This window comes from Sarcophilus harrisii, chromosome 4 (assembly GCF_902635505.1).
Source record: "Sarcophilus harrisii chromosome 4, mSarHar1.11, whole genome shotgun sequence".
Taxonomy (NCBI): Eukaryota; Metazoa; Chordata; class Mammalia; order Dasyuromorphia; family Dasyuridae; genus Sarcophilus; species Sarcophilus harrisii.
The window spans coordinates 228,459,282-228,484,673 of NC_045429.1; the positions used below are offsets into that span (position 1 = coordinate 228,459,282).

The following is a 25,392-nucleotide window of genomic DNA, read 5'->3' on the forward strand; positions in this document are numbered from 1 at the left end:
TTAATGGAATTGCATTTTAAAACCTCCTTGCTTCCTCATCAAAAATTATTTTATCTAACATATATGTTTCAATTAAAATACAATGAAGTTTTTTTTTTTTTACTCTAGTTAAGTGTGCTAATTTTTTCTTCAAACATACCCATAAATATTCCATCCAACAATTAGTTCAGCAACTCCTTTGAGGCAAGATGAAAACACACAAATATCATTAAGGGCAAGTCTGCACATGCCCTCAACCAGTTTCAGAAACTTAGTTCCCTATACAGAACTGCTGAGGCTAGATGAAAAAAAATCACTTTGTTATAGGTTTATAGGTTAAGGGAGTCACTTAAGAAAGTGACAGAAATTTCCTGGATGCTGTTTGGGTATTTGCTTTTAAAAACACTCCTCTGACCATTCTAGACATAAGAATTATAAAGTTTTAAAATTGTTTAAAAATTCTTATCAACTATGCTCCTATTTGATCCTTAAGTCAAATCTTTTATAAGTGGTGTTGGGAAGATTTAATAAAAGAAGGAACAATTGATCATATAGCAAGAGCTGGAAGGATCCTCAGAGGTCATATGGTGCAATCAATCATTATTTTACAAAAGAGGGAAACTGAGGCCCAGGAAGATGAAGTGATTTGTTCAAGATCATACAAGCAGCAAATAGCAGAGTTATCAAATCCAGGCTTCACAGTCTGAGAACACTGCAGAATATTAAAGGCAAACTGATTAAGCTGTCTTGAATTAGACAGCATTTGAGACAGTGAACCTTACAGTATTATGATATTCCAATATTTTCCCCCAAAGAGAAAAAGATTTGGTTGGATGGTGAAACAGATCCCTCCCTTCCAGCTGCTTTGAATAGCTGGGCTGTTTCCTATTGCAAAATCAGAGACAATCAGGTGACAAGCTGATATTACCAGTTGTACTGCTGAATAAGGAAGACTAAGCCAAACAGGGGGTAAAAACAGAAATGAGACGCTAAGAAAAAGGTCAACTTCAATCATTACCAAATGAAGCGAGATAAACTGGCTTGCCCTAGGGAAGGAAATGAACATGATTTTTTAAAAAAAAGTCTAAGGGTTTTTGCCAGTGGCTTAAACTGGGCAGGGGCTTTTTCTTTCATGCCTGAGGGCATCCTACAAGCTGAATTTCTTCACTTAATGGCTAAAGGCTACTTTCTGTTTCATTCAGTCCATCTCAAGAAATCATGATGGGAGAAGCTGACATTCTCCTAAAAGGGTATGGAAGATATGCCCACACAAAGTAGTTCTATTCAAATCTTTTAATAGACTATCTAACAGTAAAGGCAAATCTTAAAGGTAGATTTAAAATAAAATACATATTTAAAATATGTGTATATCTTATTTTTCCAGTAAAAGCCATTTAATTGCAGAAGAGGAAGGAAAAAATGTTTAACATTAACCAAAGAATTAGCCTGAAAGGAAAAAATGCAATACTGTAATTATTCATATTCACTTGCACTATAGGGCTCAAAATAAACATGTTTCTCCTCTCCTTTAGTTAATCTCTTTGAGATTAACTTGAGATTCCTCTTTGAGGAAAAACTTTTAATAATTAATCTGTATGTTAACTGGCAGGATGAGACATAAAGTCTGATAGCCCATTAGAATGAAATAAGTAGTCCTAAAGAAATAAGTTGCAGAACTGTGAAATTTTTCCTCCCAAGCTTTAATCTTAAGCATATAATAAAATGGTCCTATTGGTCTATCGTCAGTTTTGACACAGATTTAGAGCATTAAGGGGAAAAAAGGCTTGGGTTAAATTTATAGGCCAAGTTCAAGGTTGTATGTGGAATTGTGAGTGGCCTTGAAAACTGTTTAGCTGAGGGTTTTCAATATTCACAGCACAAACAACCATTTTCAAGGTGTAATCACATCATAGGGATTCATCACCGTAGAACACTAAGGCAAACAACCTAGAAAACGTGAAAAAAGGGCAGGATTAAACATTTAGAAAAGTAGAAAAGAAAGTGGAGTTGTAAAGAATAGATAAAATTACAAAAGATATCATATTACATTTTTATGCTTTGGAGCATAAAATTCAAGATTCAAGATTTATCAGCAGGACATAAGAAATTCAAACACATTTGCCCTTTTCTAGCCTGCTTGAGGAGTAAACACTTCCCCCTCTCCTTGAGATATTTACAGGACCAGAATATTCTTTTACCTCAGATAGCACTGAGAACTGACCAGACCTCTATCCCACCTGTTAGTGAGATGGAGCACATCCAAAAAGGGTAATAAGAATGCTAGATGGATTGGGAAGAGACTGTTTAATATGGAGAAAAGTCACTGCAAGGGATTCACGATAGGTATCAAAGAGCTATTAATTGGAAGAGGGGTCAAACTCGTTCTACTGGTCTTCCAGAAGGCAGAATTAGCAGTACCAAATGGAAGAAACAATTTGAGCTATCCCAAAATAAAATAGACTGCCTCAAGAGGAAGTGGGTTCCCCATCAGAGGAGGTTTTCAAGTGGTGACAGGATGACTATTTGGGGAATCTGCTATAAGAAGGTATTTTTGTTGAGATATGGGTTGACTAAATGAGCACTGAGGTCCCATTGGCCTCTAAGTTTCTATCTCAGTGTTATAGATAGCTAAATGCTGAAATATGATTGATGAAATTATCTCTCAGACACCTTCTGAGTTCTTTAGATAAACTGCCTTAGCTGCTTAAACATTTTTGGTCTCAGTTTTATTCATTTGTAAAATTATGAGGTTATACTAGAGGCCCCTTTCAGTTCTACACCTATGAACTCATGAATATATGTTTGTGAAAAACTCAGACAAATCTTTGAAAAGAAAAAAAATGGCATTTAAGGCAGAGATGCTTCGGTTTGAGGTGGTATCAGACAAGATTCATTGAATACAATTTTTAAAAGGCTCATGATACACTAGAACTGAAAGCCATTTGACAATAGTTTTTATTAGTGAAACAATGGTGGCCCACCATTCTAAGAACTATACAAATTTAGGATTCAACACAGCAATTCAACAAAGATTGATTAATGTGCTATGTGCCAAGTAGGCACTGAGGAAAAAAAGAAAAATGAAGTAGTACCTACCATTAGAGGAACATACATTCTACTTGGAGATATAATATAGACATGATTATAGTATAAAATAAGTTAGAGGGAGAACACTTAGCAACTGGGCAATCATAAAAGACTTCCGAGAAAAAGTGACAAAGCATTGAAGGAAGATAGAATCTTCCTTAAAGGAAAAAATGAGTATATCCCAGGTCTCAAAGATGATTTGTTTGTACTGTGTGTATTCATATTGCCATGCAGAAACTGGCAATAAAGTTCAAGTTTGGTGCAGCAGAGGTACAAAGTTGGCTGGAACATGAAGCAAATGAAGAGGATGGGGAAGAGGCAGCATTCAATGGAATAAAATTTAGCAGGTGTTTTTTTAGAGGTCTAATATATACAAGGAATTGAATAAACCAAGGTGAAAATGAAATGGACTCTTTTTCACAGAGCCTGAAGTTTCTACTGGGAGGACCATGAATCAAGCTAAAGGAAATCCTTCATTTTATTTCAACATTATTTCATCACTAAGGAACAAGTAGCCAAAGAGTCAATTTCATTAGCTTTCCTTTAAAAATGACTGAAGCTTCCTTTTTTCTCTCTTGCACGTTCCCTGTTTCCTGTCTACCTAGTAGAAGAGTTTGGATTTATCTTTTTTGATCTGTGAATAGGAATAGAAATATAAGACAAAGGAAAATCAAGCTAGAGGAAATCAGACCACAATACACTAGCTCTGCCACCTACTACATTAAATCTTTGAACAATTTTGTGACATATCATCTATTTACGGGAGACTTCCTCCACTCCCAACGCTTTTTAAAAGTACCTTATGAAGCAGCTGACTAGGTATAGCAGAAAGACTGCTGGAAGACCTGAGTTAAAAGTTTAGATTCTGCCTTTAGACATGTAATAGCTGTATGGACTCGCACAAGTCACTGAACTAGTCAGCCTTACTTTTCTTAATTATAAAGTGAGGATAATATAGAAGAATTGTACATGTTTAACATATATGGGATTATTTGCTAGAGTAAGGAGGAGGTGGCAGAAGGGAGGGAGAAAAATTTGGAACACAAGGTTTTGCAAGAGTGAATGTTGAAAACTATCTTTGCATATATTTTGAAAATAAAAAGCTATTATTTAAAAATTTTAAAAATTTAAAAAAATTAAGCACACACCAAAAAAAAAAAAAAAAAATGGGAATAATAACACCTGCCTTATAATGAATGAGATACTATTTGTAAAGCACTTTACAAATCTTAAGCATTATATAAATGCTAGCTATTATTATTAAAGTCTGTGTAAAAATACTCTATAAATGCTAATTATTCTTAAGGTTAGGGCTTTAAAACTGTAAACCTTAATATCTGAATAATTTGGCATCTCCTCCCAAATATTCTCCCATCCAATTTAAGAAGCCAAAGTAGACTTCCAAGAAACTTTTGAGAGTTGGCTGAAGAACCCAAGAAGCTGGAAGTAAAATTGGAATAGGTCCTTCTATAAGATTTCCTCTCCTAGTCTGTGCTCTGATATAACACTTCACACACATTAAGAGACTAATAATAATAATAATAAAAAGAAATGCTCAAAACCAATCCTACACCAGGGTCTTAATATTCTCTTGCCATCTCCATCATTTTGTAACAGTTCTGGCTGAAAAATAGCTTTTTATATATGTGACTTCTGTTTAAGGAAAATTCAGGGTGTGAAAGCTGAATTTACAAAGCTGATTAATTAGAGAGTGATAATTTGCCTTATGATAGGATTTAGTTTCCTTTAAATAGTGAATTCCTCAGTACACTTAAACTACGACTAAATTTTGAGTATCTGATCTATTCATACTTTTTTGGAAATGGACCTAATGCATAAAATGAATTTTATTTGTAGACCAATTTTTTGGCCTTTTTCAATCTAATTCAACAAACATCTTTAAGCACCTCCATATAATGCACTATGTGTCCAGGAAGTGAGAAACACAGTCCCTTGTTACATTGTGCTAACAATTCAATGGGGGGGGGGGGGGGGGGGGGGGGAGAGAGGGGGAAACTAATTCATTTATTTCTTTACACTTTATAGTCTATAAACTCTTTCATTGGAAAAATATTTGTTAGGTAAGATGAAGGATGCCAAGTGAGGAAGAATAACAGTTGCCATATGTTTTTCTCTTTTTTCTCCTTTAGAGATCAGGGGATCGGGAAAGAAAGGCAACATTGATTCTTTCAGTAGCCTCTTCATTTGCTCTTTTCCTGCTTGGATCAATTCATCTTTACACCCCATCTTAGTGAAGGGTTAAGGGGAGAGTAAAGTCTTATATTTCTATTCCTATTCACAGATCAAAAAAGATAAATCCAAACTCTTCTACTAGGTAGACAGGAAACAGGGAACGTGCAAGAGAGAAAAAAGGAAGCTTCAGTCATTTTTAAAGGAAAGCTAATGAAATTGACTCTTTGGCTACTTGTTCCTTAGTGATGAAATAATGTTGAAATAAAATGAAGTGGCCTCGATGTGCATAGACTTTTTTGCAAAATTCCTTCCAAATCAGACAAAAAGGACAGGGAGTAGCCTGGGATTAAACTGCTTATTAAGAGTTGATTCTGTGTTTGGCTTAGGTTATTTCAATATGTGCGCTCTATGCAACAATCCCTAAAATATTCCATCTGACCAAAAAACCCATGAAATACAATAAGGCAAATTGAAAAATTAGAGTAAGAGGAAAGAGGTTGCTCTGGAGAGGGGGCCTGGACTAGGTATCAGGGAAGAGTTCCAGTCACAGTTCTTCCTCTACTTATCTTAGATCTTAGGTTGTATGTGTTGGGGGAAGGGATATATTTCTCTAAGTGATAAAGTTATCTTTCTGAAGAAATGAGATAATATATGAAAAGCAGGTTGAAAATCTTAAAGTGCTATATAAATATTAGCTATTATTATTGTTGTTATTTGGGAAGGGATTAGGCACTTACTATGTACCAGGAACTATGCTAAGTGATTTATAATTAACAGCTCATTTCATCCTTACAATAGCTTTGGAAAATAGGTACTATTATTACCCCATTTAACAGTTGAAGAAACTAAGGCAGAAAAAAATCTAAGTGACTTTCCCAGCTAGTGTTTGAGGTTGGATTTGAAATTGGGTCTTTCTACTGGCTATCTTTACTTGTTAACAAATAAAATGAGGTTGGACTGGATGATCTCTAAGTTCTTCTAGTTCTAACATTCTATGGTTTTATGACTAGCTATGTGCCAAAAAATGAAATTTCAAAAATAAACATTTATTTTCAAAATCTGCCCAAAAGACACTAAAGGAAGAATGAGCTTAATATCAAGGCTTCAAAATCCCCTTCCTTCAAGATTTGGAGGCAATTTTTCACTTAACGGCTTATGCAAGGCTACCCATTTTAAAGAATTTATTCACAGCCTCTAAGTAGGTAAAGATAGTCCTTTAAAATGTTTTATTGTTTTTGTATTATCTTCAGTTCCCAATGTATCCCTCCCTTCTCTGATGAAGCTATTCTTTAAAATAAAGAATAAAAAAGGAGGAAAGAAAAAAAATATCAAAATTAACCTAACTATTGAAAAAGTCTGTTATTTTGTGCAGTGCATAGTGCCCAAGTTCTTTTAAATTCATTCATTATCATACAGGGTGTAGCTCCTGCAACTAAAGTCACTCTTCATCACATAAAACATCAGTTTTACCTAGACTAGACTAATAATCCAGCCACCAAAGAAAATAACAGTTCATCTTGGAACTTTATGCTCCATTGCTCTAACTGCCCCTTTCCTTTTCTTCAAAATTATAATAAATAATATTAAAAGCACACATTTACATAGCACTTTAATATTTGCACAGTATTTCATAAATATTATTTCATTTGATAAATCTTGTTTTCCTATTTTCCCACTTAATAAGAATCAAACTGCCTGTTTTAACTTGGACATCTTAATTCAAAGGTATTACTTCTGTTTTTGAGCACTAAGTATCTTTCCAATTTCTCCAGTTCATTTCTTCTTAAGGCTGTGGGGCAAAATTAATAGTATGTTTGGAAAGACCTAAGTTATGCATTAGAGAATAGGTACTGGGTCTTCTCTTATGTATAGTTATATGGACCTAATATATTTCAAAAGCTCATAAAGATGGCTGAAGAGGACTTAGGTTCAGAGTCAATTCTTGATTATTCATACTAATATAAGGGCAAAGAAGCAGAGTTAATTTTCTCCTGTCTCCAAAAATGTTAATTCAAAAGTCATTTATATTTAAATATGAAATATAACCATAAATAAAAGATAGAAAGACACAAACACACATACTTTATTGTGTTTGTCTTCAGACTCTAGTTCTGTTAGTGGTCTGAAACTAGCTGAGTACCAGAAAAAATAAGGGTATCCACAAAGCAGATAAATTGAGATGGTGACTATTTAAATTTTTTTTTTTTTTAATTAAAGCTTGATTTCATTCATAATAGGGAATTCATGCTATGCCACTTAAGAGTCTTGGAGAGCTGCCTGGAGTGCAGAGAGATTTATCAAGGGTCACACAGCTAGTATGGCAGAGAGGGAACTTAAATTTAGGTCTTCTCCTCTCTCTCTCTCTCTCTCTCTCTCTCTCTCTCTCTCTGTCCTTCCCTCCTTTCCTTTGACCATCTGTCTGTCAGACTATCTATTTATCTACCTATCTACCTACTAATATATCTGTCTGTTAGGCTATCTCCCTGTGTCCCTATCCATTTATCTATCCTTCCATTCATCTGCAGGCACATAAAGAGACAACCAGTAGAGTGGGTAGAGTGCTGGCAAATGAAATAATATATCCTGTTCTAATATTCAAACTATATATACATAAATACATATCCACATTCATATTATATAAAATATTTTGTAAATGCTATATATCATATAATATATGCAGAAATTATATATGCTATATACAGAAAAATCAACATGCATATGTATCTAAGTTATAATATACTATTTTGGTTACTTACACCACAGTATCGATCTCCATTGAATATTTGTGGTGGCGTTGGATTGCCCTGAGCTGGTTTTTTTTCTGGAGGAATGTTCTTGTACATCCATTGTCTTTGCTCCTCTGACATGGTGATATCTATCTCCTCAAATTCTATCTTGTTGGCTTCCAGAAAACGAACTACATCTTGCTGTTTCTTTTTTATCTAGAGAGAAAAGATCAGCAAATGAGAGGAAATTTGAACCATGGAAGGGATTTCTTTTTTTGTTGTTGTTGGGGGAGACTTTTTGAATTTCATTCAAAATGAACCAAATTTAATTTCTTAGGATGAGTTGTGCACAGAAGTAATGAATCAGGCAGGTAACCTGCAATATATACCAAGGGATGTCTGAAGTAATTCCTAGAATAGCTGTTTTTCAGTTGGCTCTCACTAAACTCCAAGGTTTTCTGAGATACGTTAAGGTTACTTGAAAGAAATACACATTCATTTTTTTATCTGTAAATCACATGCAGGCTCAAACCCAGCACCACATAAGAGAGAGAGATGGTTATTTATTATAATGAAAAGTCTCAATTGTACTATTTCTATCAATTTCTGTCACCATCCTTGTAGTAGCCAAATAGTTAAAAAGCAATCTTTGAATCATATTCTCCTTTTCACTCTCCTTCCTCTTCCATTTCCCCTTTCCCCCAATATCCAAACATTGAGTCTATCTTTACCTTATTTCCAATTTATTCCCCTCTCTCTACTCTTAGTCACCACTCAGATTCAGATGCTCATCATATAACCTTTATTACTACAATAGTCTCTATTAGGTCTCCTACCTGAAGAAACCTACTTCAGTCCAACCTCCACAAAAATGCCAGTCCTAAAGCCTAGATCTGATTGTCAATGTCACTCCTGAGCTCAGAGAAATTTTAATGCTCCTTAATTACTTCTACAATAAGATGCAAACACTTCTGTTTTGCTCTTAAAGAGCTTCACAATCTGGCACCAGTCTACTTCTCCACGCACATTATACTAATTCCCCTTTGGGGATGCTACATTCCAGCCAAAGTGCTATCCACATTGCTGTCCCTTCCTTCTGACATTCTATTTATCACCCTCATGCTTTTGAACAAGCTGTCCTCCCTTTTTTTGTCCCTATAATGCCTTTCATCCTCAACTTTAGATTCCTAGTTTCTATAAAAGCTCCTTTTAAGTGCCATTTTTCACATGAGATCTTTCCTAACCTCTCTCCAGCTACTAGTGCTCACTCAAACTAATTATATATGTTGTATTTACTTATGTGTGTATGTATTGTTTTCTTCAAAAGAATAAAAGATAGTTATATTTTTGTATTCCTGGTGCTCAACAAAGTACCTGGCTCATAATAGATGCTTTAATCAGTGATTATTTACTGATTAATTGAAAAATGATAATATGATAAGTACAAATTAAAAAAACATTAGTATAAAACATTACCGTTTACAAAGCACTTTTACATGCACTCAGTTCTTATGACCTTTTAAGATAGACAGAGTATTGCTTATAATGGGAAATAGAATTCAGAAGTTGAGTGTTTTTCACTATATAGAATTCCCAATCCCTATATTTTTGTCCACCTGCATTTTTGATTTCCTTCACAGGCTAATTGTACACTATTTCAGAGTCCAATTCTTTTTGCACAGCAAAATAACTGTTTGGACATGTATACTTATTTTGTATTTAATTTATACTTTAACATATTTAACAAGTATTGGTCAACCTGCCATTTAGGGGAGGGGGTAGGGAGAAGAAAGGGAAAAATTGGAACAAAAGGTTTGGCAATGGTCAATGCTGCAAAATTATCCATGCATATAACTTGTAAATAAAAAGCTATTTTTAAAAAAGGTGTTGTTTTTTTTTTTAAAAGGAATCACAACTTTTATAGAAATACAGAAGCTAGGACTCAAATCCAGATCTTCTGACTTTTGTCCAGGGCTCTTTTCACCAACTATGCTTCCAATGCTCTGTGGAGGTAACATCTGAGTTATTTGGGGAATTGGGAGATATCCTTTTTTCATCAGTTTATTTTTTTTTAAACAGCACAGCAACAATTCAACTTCATCTTAAAGATATTTTCTTTCATTAATTCACAGCAAAAACACACACACACACACTCTACTTCTAAAATAAGAGATGAGTAAGGATATAATGTCTAACTCAGTTTCATTAAATGTTTAACCCTTTTTATTCCTTTAGTTTTCCATTACCTTTCTTAGTCACTAGGTGTCACCTGTACTCTTTTGCCAGAATTACTTATTAACAGAGTCTTAAAAAATGTATATTCAATTTTAAAATTTAAAAGTATATATTGAAACATTTTGGACAGAAACATTATTTACTGTCAACATTAAGTATTGTTTAAAGAACAAGACTATGCAACCATACCACCAAGCTCACTTCCTCCAGTTTGTACCCAAATGTGTAATTTGGGATACCAGAACAGATAACTACTACTAAATCAGTGTTCTAGAAGTAACCCTGAGACACAGGGTTCCTAGTACTGTAGTTCCCAAGTTTCTACCAATATTATCTATTAACAACTAGTATCATCAATTAATTTTTAGAAAAGAATATTTAGCAAGAAGTTACAAAAACATTCCTTAAAACTAAAGGTATACCTTCCCACTATATACATAAGATGGTTGGGTAGTCCTTGAGAGGAAAATGATAGTAAAGCTTAAATGTGGAAAATATGTGTGACCAAAAGAAAAAGTTAACAGTGCCTATTTACTGAAAATCTTTTTCTCCCTTCAAAGAATTCTCATGAAATTCCTCCTGTGTATAGCTCTTTACTGGACTACAAGGATTGTTGCCTCCATTGAGTTCACAGTTGAATCTTTTTTTGTGCCATGAGGTTTCCCACTTCCTGAAGTTGATACTGTTCTCAAATGACTGTCATTCCACCTCTGACTGAAAATTCTTTCTTTGTTATTACTATCACTATCACTCCAATGGCCACAACTACCAACTCTGGTTAATGGTAAAACTTATCTAATGGAAACAAAAGATCTTCCAAACCCCAAAATGGCCTCACATTGGGGAAAGAAGTTAGAAACCCTCTCCTAACCCGACTTGACTAGAGTTCTTCCACCTTTAGAACGAACCATTACTGACTTTGAAATTGTCAGATGGCTTGTTGTTTTGTATATAAGCCCAGAGGTATTTCTGAGTCAGGCAATCACAAAATGTTTCCTATGTAGCATCATTTATGTTTATCCAAGATCAAAACATTTTGTGGCTCTGAAATTGATTAATGGCTTGTCCATGTCTAGTTTATATTACCAAATGATTAATTCAATCAATCTGAGATTTCTGTGGTTCCTCTATACTGATACAAGCAATCTGAAAACTCCTGAGGGTGCCAGGAAAAGTGGAACAATGAATTTCTAACAGTAGCTAGATATAATTTGCTCAAGGAACCCACAAAATTTTTTTGAGATGGCTTAACTAACATAAAAAATAACTAATATAAAAATAGCATAGTAGATAGGATGCTAGAATTGGAATCCAAAAAATATAGTTTAAAATTCTGCCTTTGGGGCAGTTGGTGGTACAGTGGATAGAGCATCAGTCTTGAAGTCAAGAGGACCTAAGTTCAAATCTGGCCTCAGACACTTAACACTTCCTAGTTGTGTGACCCTGGGCAAGTCACTTAACCCCAAATGCCTCAGGGGGGAAAAATGTCTGCTTTTGAGACTAAATAGTGGTTCGACTATGAGCAAATCATTAAATTTCTCTTAGACTTAGGCAACTACATATGATTTTACAACACTGTAGTTTGAATTGAAGAGATTCTTCTATATGGACAGTCAAAATTATGGCACTGGTGCTTGATACTAATGTATCAAGCAATATTTTAAAAGATCTTTTATCTTGTATTGGGGAGCAAGTACTCACATAATTGATTACAATAAATTTAAAAGGAGTCTTTGACATTAATAATAAAACACAGTTACCAATAGATAATAAAATACTCATGCTACTAATAATAGTACATGCCATACACAAAGAGAGTTGAATGTTGTGACTGGTTTCCAAAACAGTGACTTAAGGAAAGACAGACATGATAGTTTAGTGGAATGTTTCAAGTTCAATGGTACTGAAAATGGCATTAGAATAACTATTATAAGCCAGTGATGCTACCAATATTAATCCAGATGTACATAGGTTTAGAAAACTGAAACATTCCTGTAAAGAACACTTGAGCTCAATTTTTATAAATAGAATGATTACTTTCTTAAAATATTTTTAAATACTTGGTCTGAGGAATTAAGAAGGAAAGGCAAAAAAAGTTCCGAAACAGAAAATCCAAACGTAAAATTCTTTTTAAAATGTTATTATTTATTTTTAGCATTCTTTTTAAATTTTGAGGTCCAAATTCTCTCCAACTCTCTGGCTTTTCCTTCACCTACTTGTGAAGACAAGTAATATGATATCAATTATACATGTGAAATTATGCAAAATATATTTCTATATTAGCCATGTTGTAAAATAAATAAAATGAAAAAAAATATACTTGAACTTGCTCTCAGAAATCATCAATCCTCTCTTTGGAGGTAAATAGCATTTTTCATCATAAAGTGTGATAACTGTCTTAGCACCGTGGATACCTTAGAATCAACCAGAGTCAGGATAAGAAAAAGTCCTTGGTCTTTATTCTTGGTCTTTAAAGGTAGAAGTGAATTGGATGGACGCAGAATCTCCAAGATCTCCTTCTTCCTCGTCTACCACCAACGTGACCCTGGCTAGTCTTATTCTACCCTCTAGTCCTTCCTACAATTCTCTGTATACACCAATTATCGAGCCAGCATAGGAGAGTGGGAAGAGCCATTTTCCAAGCACATCCATACAGAATATTGTCCAATTGGTAACTAGCCTTAAGTGCTCAAGTTGTCCAAGAGTTTCAGCCCTTTACCATTGTAAGGCTTTGGAACAGTTTTGGATAGAATAGCTGTCTTTCACAATTAATCATTGTTAAAATTATTGTTGTGATTTTGCACAATGATCTCCCAGTTCTGCTTATAGGTCTTATGAGGTTTTTTTGAAACCATCCTCCTTGTTATATCCTATAGCACAGTGCTATAACCATCATAATCATTACCACAATTTGTTCAGTCACTCCCCAACAGATAGATGTTCCCTCAATTTCCAATTCTTCATCACCATAGAAAGAATTGCTAGAAATATTTTTGTACATATAGGTCCTTTTTTCTTTGGTCTCTTTGGGATACAGACTTACTAGTGATATTGCATGGTCAAAATATATGGACACTTTTTATAGATCTTTGTGCATAGTTTCAAATTGTTCTCCAGAATGATTGAACCAGTACACAACTTTATGAACAATGCACTATTGTCTAGACTTTTCTGTATTTCCTTCAGAATTTGTCATTTTCCTTTTCTGCTATGTTAACCAATTTGATGGATTGTACCTCAGAGTTGTTTCAATTTGCATTTCTCTAATCAGTAGCAATTTAGAGAATTTTTATATGATTATAGTTAGCTGCAATTTCTTCTTTTGAAAACCTCCTGTTCCTATCCCTTGATCACTTATCAATTGGGGAATGCTCTTATTTTTATAAATGACTCAATTCCCTATATATTTAGGAAATGAGATTTTTATCAAAAAACTTGCTTAAAATTTTTTCCTAGTTTCCAGCTTTCCTTCTAATTTTGGCTACACTACTTTTGTTTGTGTGAAAACTTTTTTTTAATTCCATGCAGTCAAAATTATCCATTATATTCCTATGGTTATCTCTACATTATTTGGTCATAAACTCTTCTCTTATTCACAAATTTGAGGTAAAATTTTCCATGTTCCCCTAATTTGCTTATGATATTATCCTTCATACTTAACTCATTTATCCATTTTGACCTTGGTATATGGTGTGAGATATTGATGTATGCCAAGATTCTGCCAAACTACCTTCCAATTTCCCCAGGAATTTTTGCCAAATACTGAGTTTTTACCCAAAAAACTGCATCTTTGGATTTATCAAACACTAGATTGATTACTAAGGTCTTTTAATATGAATTATAATACTTAATTTATTTTACTGGTTCACTGTTCTATTTCTTAGCCTGTACCAGATTATTTCAATAATTAATGTTTTGTAATATAGTTTGAAATCTGGTACTGCTAAAATGCATTTCACATTTATATATATATATAGCCTTGATATTCTTGACCTTTTGGGTTTTTTTAAAGCTCTATAAAATAATTTTTGGTAATTTGATATTACATTGAATAAGTAAATTAATTTATATAAAATTCTCATTTTGTTTAGATGTATTTATTTGTGTGAAAAGTATTTTGTAATCATATTCATATCATTCCTGGGTTTGTCATGACTGTCAGGTTCCCACATATTTTACATTGTCTGTAGCTATTTTTAATGGAATTTTTTCTTTCAATTTTTTCCTGCTAGGTTTTGATGGCAATATATAGAAATATTGATGTATGTGGGTTTATTGTATATCCTGCAACTCACTGTTTCAACTACTTTTAGTTGATTCTCTAAGGATATCATTATGTCATCTGCAAAGATTGATAGTTTTGTTTCCTCTTTGCCTATTTTTATTCTTTCGATTTTTTTCTTGTATTATTGCTAAAACTAACATTTCTATTGCAATACTGAATAAAAGTGCTGATAATGGACATCATTGCTTCATCTCTCATCATATTAGGGATGTCTGTAGTTTACGTTCTCACAAATGATGCTTGCTCTTGATTTTAATTAGACATTACTTATCATTTTAACAGAAAAACTCCACTGATTCCTATATTTTCTAGTGTTTTTATGGGTGTTCTGTTTTGTTAAAAAGCTTTTTCTGCATCCATTAAGATAATCATATAATTTTTTTTATTGCTATCTTTAATTATCTTTTAATTTTCCTAATACTGAAAGCTCTGCATACCTGGATTAAATCTCATGTGGGCACTGAATAGTCTGATAAAACATTAGCACTTAAATAATGCAAGATTTAGTAAAATACAAAGTACTATGGAAGGGAGGACACTAGCAATTATAGGAATGAAGAAAGACTTCATGCAGAAAATAATGTCTAAATTTCACCTTAAAGGAATAGAGGGAAACTGAGGCAGACATAAAGATGGAATGAATAGTCTTGTATTCCTTGTAGACTTATAATAATAGGTGAGATTTTTTTAAAAAAATTAGGAGACCTCCCCTTCTTAATCAAACTTCACATTTTATTACCTAACAGGCTTCTGTCTTCAGATTTGTTTTCACTTATTAGGAAAAATAAGCTTTTGAAAATAACAATAAGAAAAGACAAAAGAAAGTTAGGATGAAATAAAATCACCAAAAAGATTAGAAAAGAAAGTTTACAAAGTTTATTTTACTAAAATGACATCCAAGAAAGAAGATTAGTCATGCTGATAGGCACTGTTCCAAGTGCCTTCTGAAATGAATACACTTTGAAATACATTTGCCTGGTTTGAATGTGGGCTAAACGAGGAGTTGTGTCTTGCAGAGAGAAATGGAGAGGCTTGACAAAACAGTTAAAGCATGCTGACACCTGAACATAAAAAAACCACCCATAATACTTTCCATTCAGAAACTATGTGTTCTTTGAAGGGATCTAATATAAGACAGGAAGTTCTTAAATTCTTAGTGTGATATCAGAGCTGCCCTATGAGAAATATTATATATAGCATTATAGGTAGGACAGGAAGGGAATTTAGAGATCATGTAATTAAATGCCTTTCTTTTATTAAGGAAGAAGAGAGCCTCTCTTCCCTTCCTCCATCTCCCCATTCCACATTAAGTTAAAGTGACTTGCTCAGAATTACACAGCTAGTGATTTTGGTTATGCCAAGACAGTTATTTCCCAAGAAAAGGAGTTGGAAAAAACATAAAGCACTCCAAATTTTATCATCATCTGGGGATAACCTGAAGGATTGCAAGCTAGTTGTCCATAAAAAAATCTCAAGATTAAAACTGAGGATTCTTGTTCTATATTAGAAAACTTAGAAGAATCATTTTGTATTATCTTGATAATTACCAGTTACAATTCCTAGATGAAAACACTGACTCTTTATTAATGATTATAAACCATACAATGCAGTACATATATGGATATGTCAAAATAACATAAGAACCAAAGGAAGACTTCCAGGTAGAGTGATAAGCCACAGCATAGTTAGAATATCAATAAGCTGGAAAATGGCCATATGATAGTGAGGGATTCAAGGGCCTCAAGATCGTGCCACAAAAGGACTCACTGAAGGAATCAGGGATGATTAATTTGGAGGAGAGAGGATTTGGAAGTAAATGGGAAGAAAGGACATTTATTTGAAAGATTGTTTTAGGCACCAGAAAAAAATTAGAATGGGTGGAATTGTCAGAGAGGATGGACATTGGCTCAATGTAAAGAAAAACTGATTGATTCAAGCTTCAAAACGTAGAATAGGCTGATGAAGAAACTATGATGATTGCCAGTGTTATTAAGAGGCAGGTTTTCCTTATCCAAAGTCTTCAAGTAATGGCTGCATGAGTCACATTGATCAAAGGATTTTTGTTTAGGTATGAATGTTGGCTCAGTAGAGTGGATACAGAGTTAATCTTAGGGTCAGAAAGAAATGGGTTCATTTACCACCTCTGACACCTACTGACTCCATGACCCTTTACAAGTCATGTAATTATCTCTCAGCATCCCAGGCAACTCCTGAAGATTTGAAGAAGAAGAATGTGCACTGGTATAAGAAATGTTTCCTTAGGAGCTCCTAAACCAATGATAAGTCCATTAAAAAAAAAAAAAAAAAGAATTCAACTAAGTGGCCTCTTAGATATGAAATTGGTGATTTTGGGAAATCATGAATAAGAACCACAAAGGGTGAAATGGTATGTTTTAGTGAGAGTTACCCCACAGTAATGAGACCATGAATCTAAAGTATAAAAGTAAGCTAAATTCATTTTGCACACACACACACACACACACACACATTAAAGCTATATATATATATATATGCAAATACATACCAAAAAGATATATTTCGAAAAATTTGAGGATAAATCAGTTCTGTAAACGTGTTATATTTAAATTGGTTAAGTATTAGATACTTAAATAAACAATATTTAGAAAGGAATATTAGGATTTCTAATATACAAGGAACCCTTAATTAACTTTTTAGGTGAACTCTGATTTTTCAAATACTTGACTTACTTAGGCATAACTATTTGATTATCTATGTATGTATGCAATTTCTTGGAGACATCAGAGAATACTGATAGCTCATGATAAAATTTAGAAAAAAATTCTTAGATTAAACCAATTGTTTGTTTGTTCATTTTTAGCATCATTCCCCTCCCTTCCAGGCAACTTTTTTTTTTTTTTTGTCCATTTAACAGATATCTGAGAAACTGAAGTCCTGGACATGGATAAGTTTGATACAAAGTAGACCATGGAGACATAATTCTAACACTTCAAAAGAGTTTTCTGATTCAAGAGCAAAGACAAATCCTTTCTTTTGAGGACTAAGGATTTTAGTTAGATCTTAAAATATGAGTAAGGATCAGAAAAATAGAACTGGGGGTGGGGGAGAGAAGGGCATTCTTAAATTGGAAGGAACAACATGGATAAAGACTTAGTAGCAGAAAAAGTGGGGCATATTTGAGGAAAAAATAGCTCAGTTTGGATGAGACCAAAGGTAAAATGATTCTAAAATGTGGAAAACTACAGCACTAAGGGAAAAAAATGAGGCTTTATTCTGCAGGATTGCAGGAGTTCTGTAGGTAGTCATTGTACCACATCTCTCTTTTCTAAGGCAAAATGGAATTTTTTTTGAATAGACTAGTTTTTTTTAAAAGGAAAAAAGCATTTATTACTATGTGCCAGTCACAGTAGGTAGGTGCTTGATAAATGTCATTTGAGTTGATCATTCTAATTTCTGGTGGTTACAAAAATCTACAGCGCCAGAACAATAAGTTCTGTGTACATGTAAGAAACCACTGTGTACATCTAAGAAAAGGAAGTCCTCAACTTCATTTGTAAATCAGAAACTCATATTCACACAGGAACAATGCTATATATAGTAGTTTGGATACCAAAAAAATCCTCAAAATCTCATAATAGAAATCACATTTATAATCGAAAATGTTTAAAAGCTAATAATTATATCATGGCAAAAAAGTTTAAACCAAATTTAAGGATAAAACTGAATGAGGAACAATTTTTGAATGCTTTGATTAGGATAAAGTGAGAAACTATCTCATGGAGTACTTAGAAACTTTTATGGAGATTCTGAAGAACATTCTGAGATCTTTCAAGGGCTTAAGAGATTGATAGCACTGGTTCTTTATGTTGTTCCAATTTCATTTCACAACTTATGGTTTCCCTTTTCTTTAGCCTTTTATGCCTGCCAGCCATGATTAGAATTGTTTTTTGACATCAGTGAAAAGGAAGATAGAACTTTCTGAGGTTAAGTAGAGAGCACTGGAAAGAGAAAAGGTATATTTTAAAAAGTAGGATTAAATAGTATATTTGTAATGTACAAAAGAGATTGCTTGAAGTAGAATTAACTGAACTGTAAGAGCCACAAAGGAAATCAGAGCCACAAATGGTGTGTATGCCTGATTCCTTTGGGAGAGAATAAAGAGAACATATTGGAATGGAGAAGAGGTCACCATACTAGTAACTAAGGAGTAGCAGTGTCAGTGTAGTACATTTTGGTTGCTATCTGGAGAGGTTCTGTCACTTAGAATATTCAGAAATGCTCAATTAGGTGCTGATAAAGAAGACTCAATCACTTCTATCATGGAATTTACAAGTCTATCTCTTCTCCAATCCAACTTCCACCTAGATGCCCAAAATGATTTTCTCCAGGTGCCTCTTAAGATAAAATATACATTTCTCTGTTTGGCATTTAAAGTCCTCCCTAGCTTCTTGCCTTGCAGACTTCCTCAGCAAACTTCAAGGTCCAACCAAACAGATCTTCTTGTTTTTTGTTTTGTTTTGTTTTTGTACTGGACACTCTACATGCTACATCTCTGCTTGGAATACACTCCCTTATTTCTTATCCTAGATTCCGGAAATCACTACCCTTAATCACTATCTTCTACCCTATATCCTTTGCCAGTTGCCTCAAAGGCTACTATTTTCTCTCTAAAGTTACCCTGAATTTATTTTATATAGGTTGTGTATAAACTTATATTAGCTCCCTGAGTGTAGGAATTCTTTTATTTTATCTTTGTAGCAGTATTTGGTACATAGTAACTATTTAATAAATTCTTATTGATAGATTACAATGGAAACCAAAAGTTTATAAATCATGTGTTTATTATCCATGAGCTATCTTATTATATCATTAATAATACTCCAAACTTGTTTGGTGGAAATATAATGAGTCCTCTTCTCTCCAACTTGTGATGTCCAAATAGTTTTTCAAGAGGAGTAGGGGATGGAAAGGGTAAATTATGTTGATTTGATCTTAGCTAACCAGAAGATTAACTGGGTTAGCCTCCTACAGTGGCAATCCTGGCTCATTTTGCCTCTTTTTTTTTTTTTTTTTTTTTTTTTTTTAAAGTTGTTTCTTTCCCTTTGGTAGGTAGGCTTATGAGTTTGAAAGGCTTAGGATTCTGAGTTGTGATAACATTGCCTTTGGCTACCCTGCACATAGAAACACACCCAACAGTGTCCTTTCTGTCTTCCTCCTATCCCCAGTCACACTGTCTTTTCTTTAGGGCTATAGTCAAGAAAAAAGTCATCCTGAAACTACTTTCCCAGATGAGTCACTGGGCAGACACCAAATATGACTCTTCCTCAAACAGAAATATTGAAATGTTCTGGTTTTGTTCCTAACTGAAAATCAAACTGAATCATATGACGGAAGGAAAATGCAATTATCATAGATGATAAAGATTAAGACAGTTTGTTCATTTTTACCTATAGATTTACTGCCTAATTAAAGAGTTCTTTGCATTATCCTTTTTTTTTTTTGACTTGATTCATTAAAAAACACTAATAATATAAAGTAACTTGGACCAATAAGGGGCTTTACACTCAATATGAATAATTACCAAATAGTAAAGTATAGATTATTAAAGGTTATTTCCTCTACTTGAATAATCAGGATCCCTTTCCAATTTAAGAAAGACTCTAATTCAAATTATATTGTAGAACAAAACTAGAGCCTGGAAGAAACACCAGAAGTCAACTAATTCAAATGTCTCAATAAAGATGCATTTCCTATGTTCTAGGAATTATGCTATCAACAAAAGGGACAGAAATTAGCCAAGGGGAGAAGAAACTGAAGCTTAGAAGGAACAGGTATTTTATACTTAAGGAAACCAAGGTCCAGGGAGACTGTTACTTGGCCTAGTCAGTTAATAATAATCAAGAGACTAAATTCCATTATAAGAAGGTAAGGCAGATATGGCAAGACTACAAGATAAAAATGGCCCTCTCAAAACTAGATAATACACAAAGCACAAAGAACCTATAGTTTCTCATTATATGATATCAATATTATCAATGGAAGTCCATAAAGTTCAGGCTCCCACACCTTCTCTTTGAAGTGACTAAATCCTCCAGCTCAGTAATTTAAAAAAAAAAAAAAAGTTCTAGATTAGGTTTTAGGGAAAATGAAGTTCTACTTCAACTCTGCTAGAATAATTCACAACTAGGATTTCTTTTTCTTAATTTGTAAAGGGGGAATAACAATCTCTGGGGTATTTTCTCTTTATCAATAACCTGAAATGGGAGTACTCTAATATATTTTAACCACAGTGGCTTTATATAGATGCAAAGTGCAAAGTGGTACTTACTGCAACAACAAACTTTCAAAACAAACCAACAATTCAATAAATCAAGGGATGGTTTGAGCCATCAGTATGTTATTTTTGTAGTCCCATTTGAAGGTTCCCACATCTATCCAGCATCCTTATAAGGAGCAAAAGAATGAATGACATCCTTCCTTCCCTTGCTAAGAACATCAGAGGATTGCAGTTAAGATCACTTATAATTTACATCTGACAGCAAAGTTTTTGGTTAAAGAATAAACAACTACTGATCAATTTTATGTATCATCATCACAATAAATACCATTAAAAGAATCGGATAAAATAACCTGAATTTGATTACCATTTGAAATACAAAAAATAGCAAAACTACTGAATTTTTAAAGTGCATAGTTACTCCAATGTCATTCTTGTTAATTGTTAACTTTCTAGGGTCCTTGAAATAAAAAAAAAAAAAAAACCCTAGATAGTACATAAGTACTATGTCTGGTTTCTTTTCCAATTTATCTTGCTGGAAAGCAGATATCAGGTCATTTAACCAAAGATAACAGCAAAACTGCTTGACCTTTAAGAAACCAGGTTACAAGAACAGTGGGGATGACAACATAAAGATGGGCTACAAGAATGCAGTGATATTTTAGAAGGAACACGAAGCATGCTAGGCTTATGTTGGAACAATGATTATTAGACCCTACAAGGAAAGGGTTGGTATTTGAACTTGTAATTTCACTGGCATAGGGAATTCCCTGTGGAGAAAATCTCTCCTAGCAATGCAGGTCAGCACATACTCTGTATTTATGACTTTCTTAGAGTATTGAAAAGCTAAGTGAATTGCCCAGAGTCATACAACTAGTATAAATCAGCAATTAAATTTGAACTCAGATCTTCTTGCTTCAATGCTGGCTCTGTATTCCACTGTGCCATATTGCATGTAGGCCTTATAAAAATATTAGATTTTTGTGATTAAATAATTTTGGTTCACTTTCTTTGCTTGAGTTGCTTTTGGAGTACAGCATACCTAACAAATATAAGAACAAGTGAAAATATAATACTGATCATCTAAGCTAAGAGTTTCTACATTTTAAAAGTCATAACAACTATTGATTTTTTAAAATATCGCAAAACTTTGTTCAATTTATTGTTATTGGAGGTCAGCAGAGAAGTTAGGACAGGATAGGCAAATCTGAGAATCATTAGCATAGATATGATAATTAAAATCACAGGAGCTGATGAGATCACCAAGTAAAGTTGTATAGTAGAAGAGAAATGGGCCCAAGACAGAACAGTATAATATTTCAAAAGATTCAAGGGGCAGCTAAGTGGTGCAGTAGATAGAGGGCCAGGCCAAGAGTCTAGAAGACTCATCTTCCTGAGTTCAAACCTAGCCCCAGACATTTATTAACTATGTGTCCCCGGGCAAGTCACTTAACGCTGTGTGCCTCAGTTTCCCCATCTGTCAAATGAGTGGGAGAAAAAAAGTGCAAACCACTATAGTATTTTTGTCAACAAAATCCTCAATGGGGTCATAAAGGGTTGGACACAATTGAAAAATGATTGAACAAAATGTTTCAAAGACAATAGATTTGTTATGATAAGATCTGGGTTCAATTGTTGACTATGCTGCCTGTGTTAAGTTAAGTGTTACCTGTAAAATTATGTGGGGGGTGGGGGAGTGGAGGAGAGCAAACTAAATCATATCATTTTTGCATTGGCTTCCCTCCAGTTATGCACACTGCAACTACTTCCATGCCTTAGCAAAACTGTTTCATTGTCATAATTAAAATCACTCAACATCTGGTAACAAACTTTCTTGTAATCAGCCTGTAGAAAAGCCTGTTTTCAGAAGACAGATGTTATTCTGTCATTTCAGTTGTATTCGACTCTTCATGACCCCATTTAGGATTTTCTTGTCAAAGATATTGAAATGGTTTGCCATTTTCTTCTCCATTTTCCATCTTTCACTTGGCAGATGAGAAACTGAGATAATCAGGTTTAAGTGGGCATACAGCTAGTAAGTGTCTGAGGCCAGATTTGAACTCAAGTCTTCCTGACTACTTTATTCATTTCATCATCTACCTATCCTCACAAAGATAGATGGGTGGTCCTACTAATGGACCTTACTTAAAATCTAGTTTGACACTATTGCAACTCGTTTTTTCTTGACATAGGCCTTCAAAGCCTTCAAAAGGTCACCTCTCCCACCAGATCAGTTCTATAGTAGGTCTTTAAGGAAGATAATGATATATATCACTAGCAAATTCAACTAGAATGTTTAAGTACCCATTAGTTACATGTGCTGTGCTAGCCATTTTATGATGAATTTATAATATTCAGAACTGAAGGGACTTCAAAGATAATTTAGTCCTAATCATTTCCCTTCCCCTCATTGAACAGTAGGACTAGGAAGGTGATTTATCCAAGGTCACACAGATAGCATCACAGGAGGAGTTATCCCCAGGTCCTCTAATTCTAGAGCCTTCCTTAGTTACTGACTCATAAGGTGGTCATGGTTACTAACCTCCAAAATTGTTTAGTTTGTTTCTTTCCTCATTTTAGGATCCTTGACTGATCCTTTATTCAACAATATTCATTCATTTGACTGTTGGAAAACTCTACCAAACACTCTTCCGGAATATTTTGGAAAGAAAAATGTTACAGTCCTGTTAGAACCTAAATTCCTTTAAGAGAGAGGCCCTGTATCCACTTCTATGTTTGTATCTTTGATGCCTAAAATAGTTGCTGGCACTCAAAAGCCAATCAATAAATGGTTGATGAGTTAAACTGAATTTAAGAGTTCTTCTCTTTTCAGATTCTGTGAGCGTAAAGGTCTGGCTACCTGTTGGAATCCTTACAAAGTGATGTCAGTTATCTAATTTAGCATGGTTCAGTATGATTGATCTTACAAGGAGATGTTATGGGCCAGAAGAAACAAGGTACTAAGTGGAGCTAATAGAAACAATGCTTGTGTTCACACCTTTAGAGAGCTCATATAATCAAGATTTAAGCAACTCATTGGAGTTCACAAGTATGGGAGATTCACAAAGTTAACTTTCTAAATTTGTGAATTCACACCTCCCTTAATCCCTGCCTCCAGAAGGAGGAGTCAACCTTTGGGAGATCATATATATAGAAGCTCTTAGAAGAACATTGCCAGGGTCAGAGAGGAGCACTCTGGGAGGAAGCCCACAAGCCCCATCTCGGAGGTGGAGTCAGATTCATTCCAACTTTCACCTTGGTGCTGGCTGGAGGCTGAAGAAAGCAGAGGGAAAAGACAACTGCAAGAGCTCTTGGAACCAAACAGAGAGATAGGTCTCTAAGAAAACTAACCGGGCTATTTTGGAGGAAGCAATAAAAGATCTGAACTTTTAACACTTGGCTGCATTTGGAGTAATTATTACTTTTAACTGAAACGAAGGCTGACTCCAGAAAACCTCCCCAAGAAACCTGCTCCCAGAGAGAACCATTATTATTTTAAAGAAAAAGAACACCACAGCTACCCAGACTAAATATGTCCCCTTCTCCCTTTCTATCCACAGATTGGGGGGTTTGGAGGAGGCAAAGTAGAGAGGGAACATAGTTGGGAAGGCAGGGAGTTTCAAAACCACTCCTAGCTTTTGAAAGACTACACAGTGCAGTGAATCATTCAGCTTCCATCTCAGGCTAGCTTTTGAAAGAGAAATGTCACACTGAAATATGTTTGAACATGAAAGTGTTTAATGTGCATTCAAGAACAAAAGCAAAAGCACTATATGGGATAGCACTATTCATTCAATAAATCAATAAAGCAACCCTGTAGAGAAAATGGATTTAGGTTGCTTGGTTTCCTATATATGTATGGGTACTGGGGAGGAGATACTTTTAAGTCTGATTTATATCTCCTAAAGTCTAATTCAACAAATATTTATTAAGCATAGATTGAGTGAAGTCAGTCGAGAAGGATTTACAGTAAGCATTTACTATATGCTAAGATATAGAAATACAAAGAGAGGTAAAAACAGTTTCTGCCCTCAAGAACCTTGTTCTAATGAAGAATGTAGAACCTTGTGCCAGACATAGGAATTATGGAGTTTGAATAAAGCTCAACTCTTTTCCTTATCTCACCAGCATCCTGTCTAATAGAATAATGAGTCACATGTACAGATAACAAATAATAATTAGTGAGCTATATATATGTCTTAAAAATTTTAGATACTCTTACGAAGTAAACAGCTCTAAATTACAAGTAGCTCCCTCTCAACTCTGCTTAAAGTCAAACTCTACCATGAAAAGCCATACATTATGCTTACACAGGTTACTTCAACTCTGGGCTTCTGTTTCTTGTCAACATAGGATTACAGATTTAGAACTGGAAGGGATCTTGAAAATGATCTGCCCCAATACTTAATTTCACAGATGAGGAAACTAAGACTGAGAAAGTGACTACGTCAGATAAGGGAGTTGAACTTCAACAAGGGTTCTTAACCTGAGATAAGTGAGTAATTTTTTTTAAAATGACTATTTCAGTCTGACTGATTTTCTTTGTAATTCTTCATATTTTATTTTATCTGTTTAAAAACCTTATTCTGATAACAAGCTTCTCTAGATGTCCATGATTTTCAAGACTGTTT

At 34.1% G+C, this 25,392-nt stretch overlaps 1 protein-coding gene across 1 annotated transcript in view; it reads right to left on the reverse strand.

Annotated features, from left to right (window-relative positions):
* Window positions 1-25,392, reverse strand: part of SH3BGRL2 (SH3 domain binding glutamate rich protein like 2) — a 93,066-nt gene that overhangs the window by 28,784 nt on the left and 38,890 nt on the right. Inside the window, exon 2 of the mRNA XM_003769228.4 lies at window positions 8,016-8,201. Within this exon, the coding sequence (XP_003769276.1) occupies window positions 8,016-8,201 (186 nt within the window). The remainder of the gene's footprint in view (window positions 1-8,015; window positions 8,202-25,392) is intronic.